Genomic DNA, 21,738 nt, shown 5'->3' with positions numbered 1-21,738 from the left:
CCTCTCTATTACTTCATGCATACAAAATTTACAAAAATACTTTCCAAACCCCAGATTTCACATGCGATGCTGACATCTGCCAAGTGCACAGAAAATCCGTGGGTGGTAGGCACCTGACTCGCTTAAGCATTTTTATCCAGAACCCCTCCAAAATAATCAACCAGTGTTTCCCCTTGCTTCCTCCAGCTCTGTGTTTGCTGCTTTGAATGAGCTATAGAGTGCATGGATCAGTGAGGTTTGTTCCTTCAGGAAGCTGGATGAGTGCTTGCCCAGTGTTTATGGTGAAGAATTTGGAGTTGGACTCCAAGCTAAACACCAGATTCTTGACTCATGGAGACAGATTGCATACATGAGCCACAGCAGATAATCTCTTCTCTGCAGTTGAGGTCATTTATGTATTTATTTTACAGAAAATGGGTTTATATGTACATCCACTCCCCATCCCTTTCTTTGGTCTAGCTAATTGCCAGCAAAGACTTTAAACAAGATGTTCAGTGTTATCATTAATAAAGTCACTCAAACTATTACTGGGTTTGGATAAACTTACAAGACCCAAGAGACTTGTTTTACTCTGTGTCACAGGTCATGCTCAGACTCCCAACTACAATAAGTTTCTAAGGCTCTTCACTTACAGGCAAATGTTCTCTTTCCTGGCACATTTACAAAATAAGAATCCAGAGAGCGTTTGTGAGTGACCAGGAACTATTAAAACAGCATATATTTCTGGAACAGCTGATGGGGGTTGAGTACAATCAGCAGATACAGCAGTAACAGCACAAGGCAGCTGCCAGGAGCAAGCACAGCTCTCAGTAGCATCATGCAGAACTTATGGAACAGGCTCATGTGTGCTCAGATGGGACAGCAGGGAGAGGTTTGATTAAAAACTGTTTCAGAGTGCTTAAGCTGACAGTCAGTGGCCTAGGTCTTGCCTGTTGCAGGAACGTGCTTGCAGGAAAATAGCTGTGTTGTGGAAAGTAGTTTGCAGCAGCTGATAAAACACAGGATTTTGTTTAAAACATCTGACTGACCATACCTGACTGCAGGGTTTGCCAGTCAAGACACTTGAAGGAGATCTTTTGCCATCCTGTTTAATGCAATTCACACTGAAAGAGGCAGTGGGGGGTGCCCCCAGACCTCTCAGTTCGTGAACATCTTCAACAAACTCACCTCAAAGCCCCCAAGCTCTGAAATACACTGTGCTTCATGCATTGGGACAAATCCATGAAGGTGAGGTGGCTTGGAATTGGAAAAAATTAGGCTTTCCCAGTGTCAGGACTCGGTTACTCCTTTTCCCTGACAGGCACCTTTACAATTTGATAAGGATTCAGCTATTCCAATCTAACTTGCAGGATACAGGAATGCCATTTACAGAATATAAATGCTTTGAATTGCTAACATCATCTGCTCTCATCATGCAGGGGGTACTGCAACTCATCTGTGTTTATTAGGAAATAACATGTATTCTCACCCACAAAATAAACTCACAGGATGTTAATCATCCAGTGTGATCCAGCCCCAGTACTGCCTCAATAAAGTCAACAGGATTGCACATAGGCTTAGGTCGACCCAAGTGATTGATTGACTGAGACTCAGGCAACAGAGGGGCCATGACATGAACAAATTGCTTCAGTACAAAAATACTATGTGCAAGACATGAGTTTCCTTTTGTCCTCGTATCTTTACTAGTTTGCACCAAAATAGGACAGTCCAGTGCAGATGGATTCCTACGGATTTGTTTTCATAGCAGTGAAAACATGCCTGCCTAGTATCGGTTATTGAAAATAAGATGAAGTTCTCCTATTAGAATACTTCGGGACTGCACTTGAGCCTCACACCAGCACATGTCCCAGCGATCTCCCCAAGCACCTCTGGATTGGGCTGTGTTGTGGACAACAGTGTGGGATGGTACATGAGAGGCCTCAGGTAAGCCTGGTCCAAAACCTACAGAGGTTATTACAGACATTTAAACAAGTTTCACTGGGCTTTGGATTAGTTGCTAAGAGGAAAACTGGTGCTCCAAGCAAAATTGAGCTTGGCAGTTCATAAAGCAGTGCTCCCAAAATGGATGTCTAAATTCCCTGTCTGGTCTAACTTAGATATCCAAATGCAGGGGGTACCAGATCTCTCTCTTGAGGTCCTGGAAGGCACCGACTAATTTTTTTACTACCTGAGGGACTTAGGCATTTGCTTTAGGGTTAAAGTCACCAGGTGTCCAAGTCAAGCCATGTCCTGTTTTAACAATGGTCTGCATTTTCTTCCACTGTACCCTTTTGTGACCTTGAACATCTCCCCTGTCTTTGCTGTGCCTTTGATTTCTCTTCAGATATAAACTGACTAGTTTATGTTGTCAATCATGAGTAGTCTGAAGTGCTGTGGACTAAAAACCTGTTTCCACTGAAGGCAAACCCACCACTCCCACTGGTTTCAGTGAAGACATGGTGGAAGGTCTGTGAATAACCATTTGCTCTCATCCCTCAATGTTCTGTTGAAAATAACTTGTTAAGATAACACATTCCTGTAAAACTGCTCATAGAGTGGACAGGGGCACATGGAGGCAAATGCCATCCTGCTTCCCTCTGCATGCCTACTGGAGAACTTGTACTGAAAGATCCCCTCAGCCAGTGGGACCATAAATGGGCATGTGAGGATGCAGAAAACTGCCTAAAAATTGACTCATGCATGGTCTGTCATTCCACATGCCACTGGGAATAAAAATGACCATGCCTCACCCCAACTGAGCCATATGTTTGTGGGTGTGCTTAAGAGGAAGGGACAGCCTAGAAAATATCAGTCTTGTAAGAATTAAAGTCCTTCAGGCAAATGTCTCTTTTCAGTTCTCCACGTGTTTCTCCTGGGTCTTGAAAGCTGAGGTTGGCTCTGCTATGTCTAAAACACATAATCTGATGCCTTGAAGACTTCTTTCATTCTTCCAAATGTGCCTTGCTCCACACCCGCACCTTCTCAGTATCGTGTGCATAGGGATCTCCAAGGCATTTTGGTATGTCCACTGCAGGAAAATGTGCTAAAGCAACTCTCCCTCAAACTTCTGGGTTTGCCACTGCAATGTCCCAGTGAAAGGAGGTGAGAAAAAGGCCATGTCACTATGTGACAGCTCATTTCTCAACGTGCATGACACACTTATCTAATGTGATGGATTAAACTCATCTTGCAGATTCCCTGCTTTCTGGATAAAAGCAGAGAACTTTTGAAGTTCAGCTACTACAAATGCAAAAGGATTTCATGTCACAGGATGCTTTACAAAGCTATTAAAAAAATACTTTGAAAACAGGAATAATGGACTAATAAAAACCAATATTCAATGAAAAGCAAACTTTGATGAAGCATTTTCTGCCATGGTAATTAGCAGCCTAATCTCTCAGGTACATCAAGTGATGTATCATGTACCAGTGATACCTAACAGGAAACTACCAGACCCACGGCGATCAAGGCAGTTGAACTGAATTCATGAACACAAGGAAGAAAGGGATGTACATTTTGATGATAAATCCATCACAAACACTCACTGTGCTGTGAGTTTATTTATTGGAAAATAACTGTGGCTGCACAGGAAGACAGTTTAAAATGAATGGGTATTTCATTTTTGGTTTTAACACCTTAGGTAGACCAGGGAGTAAAGACGACTTACGAAGGCTGTTCTGGTATCTGGTTTCAGGACACAGGCACAAGTCTTCAAAAGAAAAGAACAATCTTGCAGAGGTCTATTTATCAATAAAATATTTAATAAACTTATCTGTACAAAATATTAAAAAGGTTATTGAAGAGTATACAAGAATACTTATTTAACAAATATATACTGCTATATAATATATTCAAGAAAATATAGATTGCTGTTTACAGTTCATTTACAATCCCATATGTACAATCTATTTAAACTTTAGATACATACAAACAATGCATTTACACCATCACGTACAGAGCTATCTTCTTTAGAGATATTTCACACACTCAGACCTGAAAAAGCTGACCAAATAAATGGATAGTTCAGAGGCACACACAGGGATATGAGTATTGCTTCAAAATTCATAACTACTAGAGATACAGCTATTGGAAACTCGAGTCCTTTTTCATTTTTTGATATTTTCCTTTCTAATCAAAGAAAAGAACATATAAATAAAACCATGACTGACCAGCAGAGAGGCTCGTTTTGTCAAAGGAACTCCAGATAGTGTTGACTTGGCTTGAGAAAAAGAGCACATGGTGATGGGATATGGAGGGACTGAGCAAACTGGATCAACATTGCTCCTGCTGCATCCAAAACAGGGAGGACCAGGAGCAGAGCAGGTCTGTCCTGCACAGACATATGCCCAGTTCTTGTGAGCAGCATCTCCACCAGCTTTCCCAGTGGAGAGCCACAGTGCAAGACGGAGCTGGTGACTCCAGCTGGGCACAGCCCCCAGCTGCTCCTCAGGCTGTCAGAGCTTGATCTGCAAAGGCACTGCACAAACGTGGCTTCGTCTGAAGTACGTGCGAGTACTGGATGTTTGACACCTCAGGAACTCAGACTCTTCTTTAAAAGCTTCATTACTCACAGCATGTGGGATGAATGCAACCAGAATGATCCTTCCCCTCCTTGAGCAAGGAGGGGATGAGCTGCCCCTACAAAGTGGCTCATCCCCAGCCAATGACCACCTACACACCCACTTAACTCCAGCACCTCTTCAAGGACTACAGCCCAGCCCCTCCATGTCTGACCATCCCTTTTCCTGGCCTGTGGATGCTGTTTCATACTCTGCTACTAATGGCTGAGCTTCTGTGAGCCCCTTGGTGCTCAGCAGTTCCCAGCACATAGCTGGCACACAGCTCCCTAGGATGACCAGCTTGGGACCAAAGCAGCCCCAACATTTGCCTCTTGTTTTTCCCCTACTGCTCCCCTCCTCTCTCTCCACCAAGGCACAATGGAGGAAATTCATGAAACACCACAGGGAACATTACCATCTCCCCAAAACCTGGGACCAACTGGATGCCACAGCTTCCAGGGAGGCCAGGCTTGGTCCAGTCTCTGTGTCTCATTCCTGATGATGGAGACCAGAGTGGCACCAGCATAGGTTGACACTGTGGCAAAGAGCAGGGGAGGGGAGACCCAAACTCTCCCATGTTCCATCAGCAAAGCACATGAGTGTGGGACCCATCATGAGCAAGTCCCCTCCTCCCACCGTTTTCAACCCTGCCAGACCCATCCTCTCACTGTCCCCTAATTGAGGGCACAGACTGACCCCCGTCCTCCTGCTGCTAAGGCTCAGTCTTCCCTTCCTCCCCATCCTACCCTCACCAAACACCACAGCAAGTCTGCACTCCCCATCCTGAAAACCCAAAGCATGAACACCAGTACCAAAGCAGAAAAACGAGCTTACAAAATGTATGAATGCACTATTAAGTGGTGGTGACAGAAAAAAGAAGAGCAAAACCTGCTGAAAAACCACTGAAAATGGGCAGGTTTTGTTTTCAGCCATTTCTGGGAATGAATCAAGTTTTGGTTTAAGATGTTTCAATACCAGCTCCATGAAAATGCTCTGCTGCCCGAGTTTCCTACCCTAGTCCATTCAGCCAGAGTTAAACACAGTGCGTCTGCCAGCCTGCCCATGTGCTCCTTTCCACCACCACTGACATCAGGCTCCTCTCCAACATGGAAAATTCAGGGGCTGTTTGGGTACTGCTGCCAGGAAAAGGAAAAGCAGCCACCTGGGCTACTTGTGTCTTGAGGTGCAAGGATGTAAAATATCCTTTCAGATGTAGAGTGGGCTCTGGCTCCTTGGTCAGTGGGTTACACCAGCAGGAGTTCCAAATTTTGGTCATTTTTCAAAGGCCCAGAACACTGACTGATAGGGTAAAAGTGATTTTCAGAGACATCTTTGCACCTCTATGTATCTCACAACACTCTGTACTAGGAATAAAGAGCTTCAAAAAGCTGAATGCAGCTCGTTTTACCTTGGAAGACATAAACCAGTTTATGACAAAATTGAAAGGTGTCACTCACACCAGCCTGGTGGAACACCTTGCTCTTTTACCAGTCATTAATTCAAAGATAAAACTCTCCCACCACAAGGTCACAGGCTCCTGACCATCACGAACAACCCATCCATGAACAGTTTAGCCCCCAACTCCTCTCCGTGTTGTGTTTTCAGGGAGGATGCACTCCCACAGTGAGCATACTGCTATACTCTGCTCCTACCACTCAGCATCTCCATTCAGGCCCCACATAGCCATAAAGGGATCCCTGATGCTACAGAAGCTGTTCTGATTCCAGTGAGACACATGTAGTCTCTCCATCTGCTGGTCATGGTGACTTAAAAGAAGAACCACACTGCTCTCAGAGACCAGTGCTTGGTTTTGTCCACACAGGTTTTCCCACCCACTCACCTCCCAGAGTGTGATGTGAAGAGAGAAGAATTCACACCATAACTGCAGTTGCACACAGGACAGGGGACAATGTGGTGGGACCATCCAGCCAAGGTTCATCTGACAGCCTTTCAGTCTGACCATCTTTCAAACCCAGTGGTACCGCCCCATTTTGAGTGACTCATTGCCGTTGCCCCACTTAGGTTTTTTTCTCCCTGGCACATGGCCCTGCTGCTCCAGCACAGACAAAAGAGAAGGCACTTGGATTTCAGAGCTTGCTACATGCTTGGCAGGAAACCTTGACATTTCCCACCAGGTTTGTTCCAACAAGAGTATGAGCTGGATTGGTATTTATGATGTATCCGTCACATTAACATAGGTCATAGGGGTTTTGATGTAACTGCAAATGCTGCTATCAAGACAAGTACAAAAAGCCAGAGCTCATGGCAAAACTCCTGTTAAGTCTGGAGAGCAAAGCTGTGGCATCCCATCAGCACTCCAAGGTGCTCTGCTCCATTTGCCCTGCTGTGGCCCCCTGGGACCCACATCCCCCAGGGGTCCTAAGTGATGCCCCAGCCTCTCTGTTTCTCCCTGGAGAGGCAGTGCTGCCAACAGCAGAGCATGTGCCTGCTGTTACGTGGGGGCCAGCACAGGTGACTGTCCCTAAATACCACTTTTGGGTTTGTGGGATAAGGCTTAAAACTGTAAAAGGAGCTGCTTGTTTTGCAACAGGAGTGTGACCGATAAATCAATGCAGCATCACCCAGTGACAGCTGTGTAACCACAACCTGAGTTAAAACCCACATGGTGCAAAAACACCCAGGAGTCACTGGCACTCGAACTTGAGCAGAGGGCTCAAGTCTTGGGCTTCACTTTTAATACCTTTGCAGTCTTTTCCTTATGATGCCAAGCATCAGCCAACAGGCAAAGAAAACGTGGCTCTGTCTGCCAGTGCTGACCAGAATCAACACAACTATGCCAGGAAGAAGATGCTAGAAGCCTGAATCAAGCCCTTTTCCCTATGAACACCCTTCTCTCTTCCAGAGGATAGTAATTTCCCTTCTATCATTGGATTTGAAATACGTTTAAAAAAAATGGTGTGTGTGGTTAGACAAAAGTCCTATTTTAAGAGAATTAAAAATTAATTATTCCTTAGAAGAAAAAAGGATGAAATCTGTGATTTTGGGGAATTATTTCTAGGCCAGAAGCACCCCTGGTCACTAGGCAGTTAAACTAGGCATAAAGCCATTTTGCTTTTGACTATTCCTGCTATGGAGCTCCATTGGACAGGGAGTTTCAGGACATAGCGCAGGCAATGGCTTAAGCACAGGCTTTGGTTTTACAGAGCTCAAGGCACACACACCAGTCCTGTCCCAACCAGGTGTGCTTCCCTGAATCACAGCCCCAGTGCTTCCAAGTTAAATGAGATTGGTCCATGTTTCCCTGCTCCTGCACGATTACATTCATGTGTCTGAGGGGAAGGAGCCAGTTAAGCATAGATGCATAGTCTTTTTCAAATGCTTAATATTTCTAGTTTCACTGTAATTATATCCTGCAGATAAAAATGGTGCTCAAGGTCAAACAAATCCTCCAGGAGAATATACACTGCATGGAAACTGGGAGGTTTTTTTAACTGGAAAAGTTGTATAAATACTGCAGAATAAGAACCTATAATTATCCATTAAAATCACTCTGAGCCTACTGAATTCATATTTGTCCATGTTCAACCTCTAGTCTCATAAAGTTTACATGTGGCCAAAAATCAGCTCAGGCAAGAGGCAACTGATCAGAAATACATTTTTCCTGGACCATTTCTATGGCATTAGAGGGTGATGCTCAGCTGAGGACCAGCTTCAGAGACGAGGGCTGGGCTGGGCTGCCACCTCCTGCAGCCAGTGCCCCACTTACCTGCCTCCACAGGCAGGATTTACTGCTTCGTGCCCTTTGCTGACATGTCCCTGTGTTGCTCCCCAACATGGCAGGGCTGCAACAACTCAGCTGAGAGAATCTCCCTGTCTGGAAAAGGCTTTCACACCCACCACTTCCATTTAGAGTCATAGAGTCATTAAGACTGGAAAAGACCATCAAGTCCTACTGTCAGCCCCTCACGACCACCACGTTCACCATGAAACTGTCTCCTCAAGTGCCTTATCCACGCATTTTTTGAACACTTCAAGGGATGGCAACTCTGCTACCTCCCTGGGCAGTCTGTTCCAATGCTTTACAACCCCTTCCATGAAATTTTTTTTCCTAATATCTAATCTAAACCTCTAAACATTTGCAATGGTTCTGATGGTTGTTGCCCAAGCCTCATTCCAGTGTTTGGGTGCAATCTCCAAATATACCTGGGGATGGAGAGGCAGCCCTTACAGCTGGCATGCAGGGATCCATAAAGGGAGAAGTGGTGCTTTTGCTGTGGAAACACTCCTCTGGGAGCAATAAGCAATGCAACAGCTGAGCACTGCGGCTGATACACTTTCCCAGGGGGAGCAACACAGTTACCCACCAAGAGCCCCAGCCCTGCTCCCCTCCAGCCTTGCCCCACCCATACACATCATCTTGGAGCAGCCCTTGGCTGCCTTCCATCTCGTGGGGCAAACAGAAAGAGGATCTGACTCCATCCTTTTCCCTCCTGTTGTCCTCCAGAGGTTGTCTGCCCAGGAAAGGAACAGGTGCTCCTTTAAAAGAGCAGCTGGCACAGCAGTGTCACCAGTGCGAGCACAAAGGGCCCCACTGCTGCTGGGCTCACCTCAGGGGGCTGAAGTGTGCTGTCCCACCAAACATGCCCATTCTGGAAGAGGTACTTGCAGCCAGGAGAGCCAGGACTGATTCCCACATGGGCAAAACCACGGATGGCATCACTGCCAGCAGCGGCCTCTGCACTCTCACCAAATCCTTTCATTTACTGTAGTGATCCACGCTACAAAACTGCAGTGACTGAGCCACTGCTTTTCCCCCCAGGACCAGCAAAGCCATGGTGGGGCTCAGGACAGAGCCTCAGCAGAGCACAGCGCACAGTACACAGCACTGGGGTCGAGGTGAAGCACTGCAAGACCCAACCCATCGCCCTGCTCCCCGTCAGCCATCTCCAGGCCTGAGGTGCGTGACATCTGTCTGTTCCCTGCAGATGTGGCTGAACAAAAGCCACAAGAACTGAAGGTCACTGGTATTAACACCCCCTTGGACTCGGTTCCACAGGAGCAGGTCTCGAGCCAACCTTTTGGTTGAGGCTAACAAGAGCCACCAGCCAGCAGGGGCTGCCAGGAGCTATATATATCTTGCCTGGATTTGAACTGCCCACAAACCTCCACCACAAATATTTGGAGGAAGGGGAGGGGGCAAAAAAAACAAAAACGTTAAAAAATATTGTCTCAGCAGTGAGAAAAGCTATCAAACAACCCATGACAATTGAAAAATTAGGCACTTCAAAAGCTTGGTTATTTTATAAATGGTGTGGTGTTTCCAGAGCAAGCAACTCGGGCACTGCTGTGCCATTCTCCTTCCCAAAACATCTGTGCTAAAGCCAAAGGGCAGAGGAAAGACACCATCTCTCCTTACGACCCCTCCTCACCCACTAGTTGCACCTCAGCCTCCCCATCCGGCAAGGAGAAAACCCACCTGCATGGACCTGATTCTTCCCTACCAACCTCCATCTCTGAGCATCGCCCTGGGGACAGTTACATCATTAATATATTTACATTTATGCTGAGGTAGGGAGATGGGGTTTCCTCTTGGTTACATGGATGTAAAGTCAGAGGAGCTCCAAGGGAGTCAAGGGGGTTACACGAGATTTACGGGTACCACATTTGCTCTCCTGAGTTGCCACCAGCCACAGCCTGAGGATGCAGAGCAAGCCTCTATGGATGAGGATAGAGGGAAGCTGGGGGGTGTTAGTCCAGTGGATCTATCACCATTATCAGTGTGCACAATTTACTCCCTGCTGATGCACTATTTTCTTGTGGGGAAGCGGCTGTTGGACCTCACCAAGGCTTTTCTGATCCTTGAAATCATTTGGATCTCAATAGAGTTCTTTGAGGTGACCCCCTTTCTGCCCCAGCTAGGCTCAGCCCTCCCAGAAGAACACCCCTGCCATGGAGGACAACTCATTTTATATAGGGAAAATGCCATGTTTTCCAGCAGGGATTTATCTCCTCCAAAAGCAAACTACTGTCACTAATAAGCACTGATGTTTACGCACCAACACTCTGACCACCAGTAAAAAAACAAACCATCAAACACAAAGTCTGTGCAAATACATCTGTGGACTATGCCAACTCAGCCATGAAGTTGGAGTGTGGTACTAAAAGCCACTGAGGTGCAGCAGAAACACTTTCCAGCATCCAAAACACACCCTGTCATGGGTGCGAGGTTTCTCTGATTTAAAGGCATAATTTATACTCAGCTCCTGAGTTACTAAAATCCTGCAGCCCTTTCAGCACGGGTCAAAGCACCCCATTTTATGTAGCAGTCCCCAAGGGTGACATTCAGCCCACAGCATGAGAAAGGTCTGTTCCTGGCGGATCCGGGCTCCCTTAATGGAGCAGGGGGAGGCCAGCGCTCCAGGGAGGGATGGAGCTCACTGGGAAATCAATGCCAAAGGGAGATAGGGTGGAGCTTAGTGCTTTTATAGAGATTATTTGGAAAAAGAAGAACCCGAGCAAAATGGCTCTTCCCTGGGGAACTCAGGACCTTTGTTTCTCTCCAGACACGCTGAGGACATCTGTGACTTGTGGGCCTGATGCCGGGTTCCCAGTATGCCTTGGAAATGGGGTTTTGTGCAGGAAAGGGAGGGGACCCACCAGGCAATACCCCCTGCAGGACATCAACAACAGGGCTAGCACTTAGGACTACATGGAGCCAGGGTATCCCCAGCTAACACCTCCCAGGACCATTCCCATATTTTTGACAGCACGAGCTCTACTTCAGACCTGACTATTGCTTTAGCCTCCAGTTACAAGGACCTTCTTTCCGGTCCCACCAGCAGACTCACAAATCTCTCCCCACTACAAGCAGGCCTGGACCAAATGATTTCAACCCCCAGCAGCCACAGGTTCTCCACCCCCTGAGTTCCCCCAGGGATCCCTCGTTTTTCCACCAGAAAACCTGGGGTGGTGATTTGAAGGCAGACAGAAAAACTCCTTTAACTCAAATAAATGAGCATTCCCATCTCACCTCCATCCCACTGCCCCAGCCAGAAGGTGATGCTGACATCTCCCGCAGCCACCACTCTGTCTGCCCCCCAACCCCAGGTCATCATTCTCACCGAGACAATTTTGGCCAGACATTTTCCAAACCCTTTGGGAAGGAAAGTGTCAGTTCCACCTGGGAAAACCAAGCCTAGCAGGCAGAGCTCAGAGCCAGAACAGGTATTTCCTGGGGGCTCTGACAGTCTGTGTACCGCCCCCCCTTCCCGCGGGAAGCAGGCAAGGCACAGAGATGGCATCAGCCTCACAGCCTCAGGGGGGTTCATGGCCAGGGTGGCCCAGGGAAGGCAAGGGACACCTGCTCTGAGCTTGGCTTTTGGAAAGGCACACACCAAAATGTGTATGTGTATATATATATTTTTTTTATATATATATATCTATATTTATATATATAAAATGGGGCAGGGCTGCTGGGCAGGGCAGGGAGGGGTGGGGAGGAGGAGAGCTGCAGAAATTGCTACCTGCAGCCACACGTCTCCACGACCATGTCCTCGTACTGTTTGTAAACCACATTGTTCCCAGAGTCTATGTAGAGGATGCTGATGGGGCTGAGCTTGGAGGGTACACAGCAGCTCGGGGGGGTGGACTCCGGGTCCATGGAGTTCATCAGGGTCTGAATAATGGCATGGTTGGTGGGCTCCAGGTGGGAGCGCAGGGGGAAGTCGCAGACCCCCTCACAGTGATACGCCTCGTAATCCAGGGGGGCGATTATCCAGTCATCCCAGCCCAGCTCCTTGAAGTTCACGTGCAGGGGCTTCCTGCTGCAGCGGGTCTTCGCCTTCTTCCCATGGCCTCTGCCCCCAGACCGGGCAGCAATTGTGGTCCTTCTCTTCCTCCGCTTGGGATACACCTCCTGGTCAGGATCAGGGGGCTCCAGGAATGGGGGGCTGCCCAGGGCCTTGATCTTATCCCGGATCTCCTTGAAGAGATTCTCCTTCCTCTGGGTGCGGGAGAAGGCCACGAGCAGGGCTCGCTCGTGGGGCTGGGGCTGGGGTTTGTTGAACCCCAGTTGTCGGGGGGGCAGGAGCTGCCCCGACTGATCAGAGACGATCCTCAGCAGGAAGCACAGCAGCTTGCCCGAGAGAGCTCTCTCCCTCCGATCTCGTAAGGCTTCCCAGACATCAAAAACCTCCCATCTGGAGGAGCCTGCGTCCAAAATGTCTGCAGCCCTGGAGTCCAGCAGCTGGGGCTCCTGACCATCCTGGCTTGGGCAGGTGGAAAGGAGGAGGTGGTGGAAGGTGCCTTCGGGGGACAGGGCCAAGCTCCGGTTTTCAGGGAGGGCACGCAGGATCCGCAGCTCTGCGCCCGTCACCTCCTCTGCCTCAGGCAGGCTGGAGATGTCGAAGAGGTATCGCTGCTCGGAGGCGGATAGGGAGGCATCTGGAAGAGATAACACAGAAGGGGAAAAAAAAAAAGGAAAAAAAAAATGAAAATCCCAGCAAGCTGAAGCCAAGCTCTCATTATGGAGGTGCAAGAGACACAGAACTAACAGGAAAGATCTTGCCGTGCAGCAAGGCTCGCTGAGCATCCCAGCAGGACACAGTCTGTGTGTCCCGCATCCAGGAGCATCACTCTGGCTGGAGGCACCAAAAACTAACAAGGAGAAAGTACAGAGGGAGAGAGGCATCAATTGAATCAAGTGGGTTCTCATCAGCACTCTTCCCCATGTCCCAAGGAGGCTTCTCTGCCTCCTCATAGGTGTTCCACTGACCCCAGTTGCATCACTACTCTGTTTTGGCATGGAAGCCCCATCTGAACCTGTGCCGCAGTCCCATCCCCAGTCAGGAGGTGGTCACCAATTTCTTCTGCCCTAAGTGTCATACACACACACACAGCCCCATCCATTCCAAGTAAAAAGCTGTGAAAAATTCCATTTTCCCCTCGCAGACACACGTCTGATAGAGGCACCACTAGAGGCTGAAAGCAAGCCCAGCTTCACTTTGTCACTATTTTTGGTGGATCCAAAGCCCAAACACAGACTTGTGCAGTTTCTGACACTGATTAAATATACTCAATGTGAATTAAAAAAAAAAAAAAAAAAAAAAAAAAAACCAAAGGAGATGACATTAGGGAGAAGACATGAATGACTTCTGCGAGGGTTGTTTTTTTATTTTCTCCCTCGTTAACGAGAAACGTGACCTGACCATGCTGCAAAACTCGCTGCTGTGCCCGAGCCTCTTGACCCGCTGCCGGCAGAGCCCTCTGCCCGACATCCCCACACCGCAGCCCCCGCCCCGCGCCGGCAGCGCCGCTGGGTGCAGTCTGCACACCCGCCAGGGGGGGAAACAATCTTCTCCCTGTCATCTGCTGCTGCTGCTACTATTATTGTTATTATTATCCTTATTATTATTATTCATTATAGTCATTATTATAATTATTATTTTAAAAGCAGATCTAACGTTCCTATGAGGAGCAGATAAGAGCAGATAAGGAGATTCCTTTGAAGAGTTCATCTGGTTTCGTTTTGCTCTGAAACTTCCCAGGACCTATGCGCAGTTTTCCCCCGGCTCTCCCAAGCCGGGCACTGCCCACCCTCCCACGGATCATCTTCCCCGCGTCCCACCTCGCTCCCCTGACCTTGCCCCATCAGCTTTTAGCACCCCTTCCCCTCAAAGGCTGCCGGTAGGATACGATCCGTTCTGGGTGTGAGGATGGGGCTTGGGGGGCTCCACACCACCAGCCGCCGCTCTCCCACCCCGGGGCAGCCGGCAATAGGCACCGCGGGGAGGCTGGGGGCTGCTTTTCAGTTTGTCTTTTAATTTTATTCGATCGGAAATTTATTATTTTTTTTTCCCTAGCCGAGCGAACTTCGGCGGCAGTGCGCGATGCATGCGTTAAAAATATATCGTTAAATGCGTTTACGTGTTATCATCATTAGATCCGCGGATATGAAGAGGGCAAAAGAGGAGGAAGAGGGAGAAGGGGGAGCGCGATGCCGAGCTCAGTCGGCGGGTCGGCGGGAGCCGCTCTGGAGCGCTCCCCGGAGCACCGCGGCTGCGCTCCCTCCCCAGCCTCGCCCGGCCCGTCGCGAGGTCTTGCGGAGCTTTTCGGGCTGCAAAGGCTCTGTCGGGTCTTCTCGCTCCCGGTCTCGGGGATGCCGCCCAGAGAAGCTGCCTCAAAACTGCGCCGCAGCCGCCGGCCCCGCATCAGGTGGCGAGAGGTTCCGAGAGCCGCCGGCAGCCCGGCCCGGCCCGGCCGGCTGCACCTCGCACCCCGTCCCCAACCCCAGCCCCAGCCCCGAGCGTCATCTTTGACCGCGCAACCCCATCGCCACCCCCGACCTCACGCTCATCTCCATCGGCAATCCCTTTTTCCAGCTCCAGACACAAACCCTTTGCTGTCACTATCGTCGCCTCACCCCTACGCTCACGCACAACCCCACTCCCAGCGCTGTTCTCGTCCCCATTCCCACGCTCGGTCTCGCGCACGGCTCCATTCCCGTTAAACAACCGGGAGGCGCAGCCCCTATCCCGCGAAGCTCTATCCCGTGAGCTACCCCCAGCCCCTGCAACCACCCCGTGCTCAAACCAACGCAAAACTTCGTTCCCCAACCAACGCACAACCCCATCCCAGGCACAGCCTCGCGTTTGGACCAACGCGCGAGCTCCCGCTCCGCGTTGCCACCACGTCCCCAAACTCACGCTCAAAGTGATGCGCAACCCCGCGTCCATCCCTGCTCCCACGCAGGAGCCCGATCCTCGCATCCACGCACAGCCCCGTCTCCGTTCCCAAACCCCATCCTCATCCTAAAGCCCGTCCCCAAGCCCAAGCATTCCCGACGGCGGGGTCCCGGGGGGACGCGCTCCCCGCACTCACCGCTGCGCGCCCGCTCCGCGAAGCCCGTGACGGTGTCGGCGCGGCCGCCGGGGCCGCGGCGGGCGGCCAGGCGCTGGTACAGGGCCACCATGTAGTGGTGCGGCACCACCGTGCCGTTGCGGAGAGCCCCGTCCCTCCGCGGCGGGGAGGAGAAGGGGGAGGCGGCGGCGGCGGCGGAGGAGGAGGAGGCGGAGGAAGGCGCGGCTGCCGAGGGTCGCTGGGGAGCGGCCGCCGACGGGCCGCGCACGGCGGCGGCCTCCAGCCCGCGGCGGAGGCGGCAGGCGCCCAGCAGGCAGAGGCAGAGGGCGGCGGCGGCGGCGCGGAGGCGCATGGCGGCGGCCCGGGGCTCGGCGCGGAGCTGCTGCCGCCGCCGCTCCCCGCCCGCTTTTGAACATCGTCTTCGCCGCCGCCGTCGCCGCCGCCGCCGCCGCTCCTCGTTCGCCCGCCGCCGCCGGGGCTCCCCCTGCCGGCCGCTCGCCCCTCCCCGCCCGAGCACCGCCCGCGCCCCGGAACCCGCCCCGCCTCCCCCGGCAGGTGGGACCCCCTCGGACACCTCCCTGGATCCCGCCCCTCCTCCCCCGGCAGACGGGACCCCCCGGACACCCTCCTGGATGCCGCCCCGCCTTCCCTGGCAGGTGGGACACCCCCGGCTCCCTCCCAACCCCGCCCCGCCTCTACCTGCAGGTGGGAACCCCCGGACCGTCCCCTCGGACACCGCTCTGCCTCCCCCGGCAGGTGAGAGAAACCCCGTCCACGCTCCGCCTCCGTCTGCAGGTGAGACCCCACCCCGGACACTCCCTCCCCGGTCCCCTCCTCGCCTTCCCGGGCAGGTGAGACCCCCGCAGGCTCCAGCCCCGTCTAGTGGGAGGCACCTGCGCCCCCCGTGGGGGCACCCCTACCCCTCATTTGTCGGGGAGAGCTGCGTCCCACAGCCCCGTGACGCGGCGTCACTCCAGCCTAATTAGGGGGGATGCGGATGGGAGGCGACCCTGTATTAGAGGGGGTCACCCGCCACCCCGTACTGGGGCGGGGGTCCCGGTCCCACACTGGACGTGGGGCAGACCCCGGCTCTGTTTCGGACTGAGGAACCGTCACCCCACATTTCGGGCTGACTTCCCACCCCCAGACTGGCCTGCGGGGTTGATGCTGGCTGCGGGGCCGGGCCGGGAGCGTCGAGGGAGCCGGAGCGACTGTCCCGGGCTGCCCCGCACCTCCATCGGCCCCGGCAATTCCGCCTGGGGAGCCCGACACCGGAGCAAAACAAAGCCCCGGCCGGGCTGCGGGCTGATGTTTTCCCTCGCACGGAGGGTTTCCTTGGTAAAATTCAGATGTTTCCTTGGGTCTCGATTAAAATAACAAAGTGGGGTATTTACTAGGATGTTATTTCAAGTCTCTTAAGTCCCTGGTTATGTCTGTTGCGATTTCTCCGCAAATACAAAAACAAGGGCTGTGATGATTTATTTGAAGGAATGTAGGTGTTTTGCCAAAACAAACATGGCTTTTTTTTTTTCCCTTTTCCCCCCCCAAACAATTGCTTCTCACTAGCATTTGTCACTGCAACCTCTCAGATTTCTTTCTGCTGTGATTTTACAGGTGCTTTGTCACAGTATCACGAGCGGGTTTCTAATGCCAACCAGCGGATTTGCTCGGTATGAACGCACACACTGTGCAGAGACACAGACACAGCTCCCATGACACCATCCCAAGAAATCCGCATCCCGAGAAATCCCTGTCTCTCGCAGTGCCGGATGGCCAGGCCCAAAGCCATTTGCACACTTTGCACAGTTTGCCCAGCCTTTGCACAGCATTTGCACAGGGCTTGCACAGCCTTTACATAGAGTTTGTGTGGCTTGCACAGCATTTGCACGCTCTGCACAGACCACAAGGCCTTGCACGCTGCCACTGGCACCACCCACCCAGCAGTTAGTGACCACCAGGAACCCCAACCCAGCTGGGGCAGGAGGCAGAGGAAGGGAAGGCAGAGGAAGGCTTTAGTAATTGTTATTCTTTTGTCAGTCCCTTATTAAATCCAGCCTGATGCTCTTCAGACACTAAAGGTCACTTTTAAAAGCATCTGACAAGACCTTCCAGCCCCTGAGGCCTCACTCCCCCCTGCCCAGGGTGCTGAGATCCCACTCGGGTGCCCTCACAGAATGAGAGCAGGTGGCAGCGGGGCTGAATGTTGAGGGCAGTTCTTCCCAAAGATGGGAAGGCTGAAAAACACTGTCTAGCCCTGTGCCACTCAATCCCATCTCAACCAGCAGCTCCAGGGTCACAAATTGTGCTCCTGATGCTCCCACTGAAGGGTATGGCAGCAATCCCTTCCCAGTGCTGCCCAGAGAAGGGATCAAAGGGATCAGCAGAAGGATGGAAGGATGATGGGACAGGAAGGACTGTTGAATTCTAGAAAATGGGCAGACAAATCTATCCATAAACCTCTGGGCTTCTCACAATGGTTTCTGGAGCCTGCTGCCTGGAATTGTTTTCACACAGTCAGTTTTATGTGAAACACTGAAAGATACAAAAATGGTGAATGTGGTCCATGCCCTGGGTCCCCTGAGACGTTACATCCTCCTGCATGTTGGGGTGCATGTACCTGCCAAACATGTGGAACCCCAGGCTTAACCCTGGGACTGGAACTGTCACTGCATTTTTTTCTGTGTGTTTTTCAAAAATTAAAGTTACCTTGATGCAACAGACAGCCAGGCTGCACCTTCTGGGTTTTTTTCATCACAGTTTCTTTTTTCCCTACAGACCAGCCCTCTTCTCAGCTCCCAGTGTGGGCAGCAGGGCCAAATCCCTGCCTGGTGCAAGTCAGCACAGCTGAGCAGTGGGTTCCTCTGCATCAGTTTGCACCACACCATCCTTGTTCCTGTGCACAGTTGTCCCCATGACAGAGCCTTGTGCTGCTGGGTGATGAGAGCCAGATCCCTGTCCTCACCATCTGTATGGAGACCCAACACAGGCACACGCATACCCACACCACCCTGAGCGACACGGACACACATGTCTGCACACACCAGGCACACATGCCCACACCAAAGGTACACACACACACACACCACACACACGGGTACACAGACCCAAGAGGCAAATCCTGCCCAGCCATGCCAGAGGGTAGATGTGAAATCCCACGGCTCATCCTCTCAACCACACAGCATCTACTGAGGTGCACAGGCGCTAACTTTCCCATCTGTAATCCATTGCAACTTCACTTAAACCCTTCTGGGCTTTCTTGAATTTCCATCAGCCCAGCCCAGCCCAGCCCAGCTGCAAGACCTTCCCAAGCCGCTCCAGCCCTGCTCAACAGCTCCTGCCCCCAGTCCTTCCCTGCACCGAGGACGGGCTCCCTCCTCTTCTACTGCAAACCTTTGCGCATAATTTCACACTGGCAGAGAGCCACCTTCTACCAGCCCCCTTCCAAAACCAAATTAGCACGCTGCTGCAGCAGCAGAAATTGGAGAGGAAGGACTGCAGTTTTATTTTACAACTCAATTAGCAAGTTTATACAGAAAAAAACATCCATATAACTGAGGGAGATTTTATGTCCATTTGGCTCCACCAGTAAATAGACTTGTTCCTCCTGAGGGTACTTCCCACTGCAGTGGGTACAGCAATGTGCTCCTGCCCTTTGGGGGCCCTTAACCAAAGTAGTGACCCTGGCTCCAGACCTGCTCACTTGCTCCATCTCTCTTTGCTTTTACACTTACAAATCCTCTGGGTACCTCCATCACAGGTTGAAAAACAGTTCTGAGACTGTCCTGTCACCCTGGTCACCAAGTATTAAATCAGAAGTGTGCCAGAACCTCAGAAGAAGATAAAGGGCCCCATTTGCCTCTAATTTTTCCCTAAGAACTAGTCCTAGACAACATGAAGCCAGTGGCTGTATGCCCAGGATGGATCCTGACTGCCATAACAGCTTGCACCTTGTCCCACTATGGTCTCTTTCTCCCTTCACTAATAGGTCAGGTTTTTGGAAAGAAGGGCGCGGTCAACTCACTAAGCCTGTTTTCTTATTGGGAACATTTTATGGATGCTGATTCCTTCAGGATCAGGAAGGAATCATTTCTGCCTGGCTGATACTTAGGCTAGTCCCTCTGACACAGTCTCCATCCCTCTGCTCCCTCTCTTGGTCCCCAGCACTGCCCTGCTTGTCGTCCTGCATTGTCCATGGTGGTTGGGGACCTTTGTGTGTGGAGCACCGATTCATTTCCATGAGTCCTGGGCAGGGTGAACTCCCCTACCACATCTGCATCCTCTTGTGCAACTGTGGGCAAGGTCCTAGCCTGGCAGAGGGGCTGCCCTACAGATGCTCTTTGGCACAGGAAAGAAGGGGGTATTCAATTTAACTGGAACCCACTAGCCACAGAAGACCACTTCTCAAAGGAGGAAACTGAGGCAGAAGAGAAATCCTCAAGGAATAATAACCACGTACCTCACATCACAGCCACATTCCCACAGCTCTGCACCTCCACCTCACCTTCCCTATCATCAGCCCTTTTTGATGAAATAAAACCAAACTGCAGTAACAAACTCCACTCTTCAAAGCTGGAGTGGCTGTTTCTGTTAGCTAAGTCAGTGGGGCTCCACCAACTTTTCGTCTCAAGCAAGTTCAGAGCGATCAGAATGTTGATGCCAGTGGCTATTTGGAAGAGTGTGTTTTCATGTAGTGACCACACAAGAAGCCTCTTGAGGCTTCACTTAACAAATGTCTTCTAGTGAGATAGCTACAAGTGACAGCAAGACCAGCTCAGCAAGTAACCAAGCAACAGCATCATTTTCTTTCCAAATCTTCTAGCAACTCCTTCCAAAACGTACTTAAACTCAAGCCAAGCTGAATTCTTTCTGGTTGTCTGCACAGGGATAGCCAGAGAAGATAAGAGAAATCAAGGTACAAACTCCATGCATGAAACATCAGACAGATTCAAGGACCCCATGGGCTTCTTTGCTTCAGGCCCAGAGACCTGACATCACCACAGCCTGGATGCCTAAAGCTGTGTTTGTCTCACATCACTTTCTATTTGAACACTGTGCTCTAGCTAGAGGACAGGAGACTTATGGAAATGCTTTGCTGAAAATTCAATCCTTCTGGAAACATAAAAGCTTCTTGAAACAGGCTTTCCAATCCCCTCAGGGCAAATTGTCCTATTCAGCATCTGGTCGACAGGATCGGGCATAAGCCACCTGAAAGTAGCGAGTCAAAGCACAGTTGAGCACTCAGTTGTGCTCAAAAAAAGAAAAAAAAAAGCCCATTTGCTTTTTGAAGGGTGCAGAGTAAGCAGGTAATTTGTCTATGCACCAAGCCCAGATGCTGGACCATGGTGACGACTCACTCAAGTGTCCTTATGGTGGTAGTCTAGGCTAGCATCTGGTTGGAAGGGGTGGGATTCACTTTACTTCATTCTGGCTTCTTCTCAGTCACCTTCCTCCCATCACTAGTTACTGCAGGGTAAGCTGTACCTCCAGAAAGCTGTTCTTACAGCATTAACACAGACCCCAGCTGGGACAGCTGTTACAGAGGTGCAGAAAGCCCTCAGCTGCCTCCTACCCACCCCTGGCTGCCCATGTGAGAGGTCACCAGGGGAAGCGCTCTCCTACAGCCTTCCTCAAGCTCTGCTCCATGATTCTTTATTTTTACATATTTAATCCTTTGATCTCCACTCAGTCCTTTTTTTCTCTCATCTGTTTTCCACATTACTGTGTTTCTCCCCAGCTTCTTGTCCTCCAGCTCCCAACCCCTTTGCAAAGGCTCCTCAGATGTGGGGGTATCAGGACCTGAAGGTGAGACCCGGCTGGGAGAGTAGAGTGGAGACCCAAGGGAGCACCGGAAAAGGAACACTGCCCACAGTAGCTCACCCCGATCTTTCCAGTTCCCAATTATTCCTAGGAGAGTCCTCTGCCCTCTTCCCATCCCTCTCCAAGAAGTGCTGCTTACCACTGTTGTCACTCTCATTTCTCTGCCACTTGAGACAGGATTTCTCCATATGAAGTCTTTTGCTTTCTATCCCAATGCAAAGTCTTACCCGTAACTCCAGTTCTGTCTCACTCATAACTTTCTGCATGCAGATGCTCACCACTATGAACATGGAAGGAAGAATGGGGGGGTTTTCCCCTTTAAGTTATCTTCCCTTCCTTTGGTATTGTTTGTTCCTTGTCAGACACTCTTTTCTCTCTCATTTACTTCAATGCTCTAATCCCATGTTTTTGTTTTCCTCCATAGACCAGACAAATGGAGATAAACTTTAGGTCAGCCCGATAGTTCTCCACCAGTAATAGGCATCTGGCAAAGAAAGACCTTTCCCCAAGAACTGATTTCCCTCCTTTTTGGGGATATCATCCTGATTAGGAATCAACAGGGGGA

The 21,738-nt window shown here is 50.7% G+C and overlaps 1 protein-coding gene across 1 annotated transcript; it reads right to left on the bottom strand.

Moving 5' to 3' along the window:
* Positions 1-6,543: 6,543 nt before the first annotated feature.
* Positions 6,544-15,708, bottom strand: GDF7 (growth differentiation factor 7). Its single transcript, XM_027641166.1, has 2 exons — positions 15,378-15,708; positions 6,544-12,941 (listed from the first exon to the last, which is right to left on the bottom strand). Exons 1-2 carry the CDS (start codon positions 15,706-15,708, stop codon positions 12,019-12,021), a joined length of 1,254 nt encoding a protein of 417 aa, XP_027496967.1. The 3' UTR covers positions 6,544-12,018.
* Positions 15,709-21,738: the final 6,030 nt, after the last annotated feature.

The sequence above is a fragment of the Corapipo altera genome, unplaced genomic scaffold (assembly GCF_003945725.1).
Source record: "Corapipo altera isolate COAL_440 unplaced genomic scaffold, ASM394572v1 46, whole genome shotgun sequence".
Taxonomy (NCBI): Eukaryota; Metazoa; Chordata; class Aves; order Passeriformes; family Pipridae; genus Corapipo; species Corapipo altera.
The sequence above is the reverse complement of the archived record's forward strand: the minus strand, read 5'-3'. Positions and strand labels throughout refer to the sequence as shown.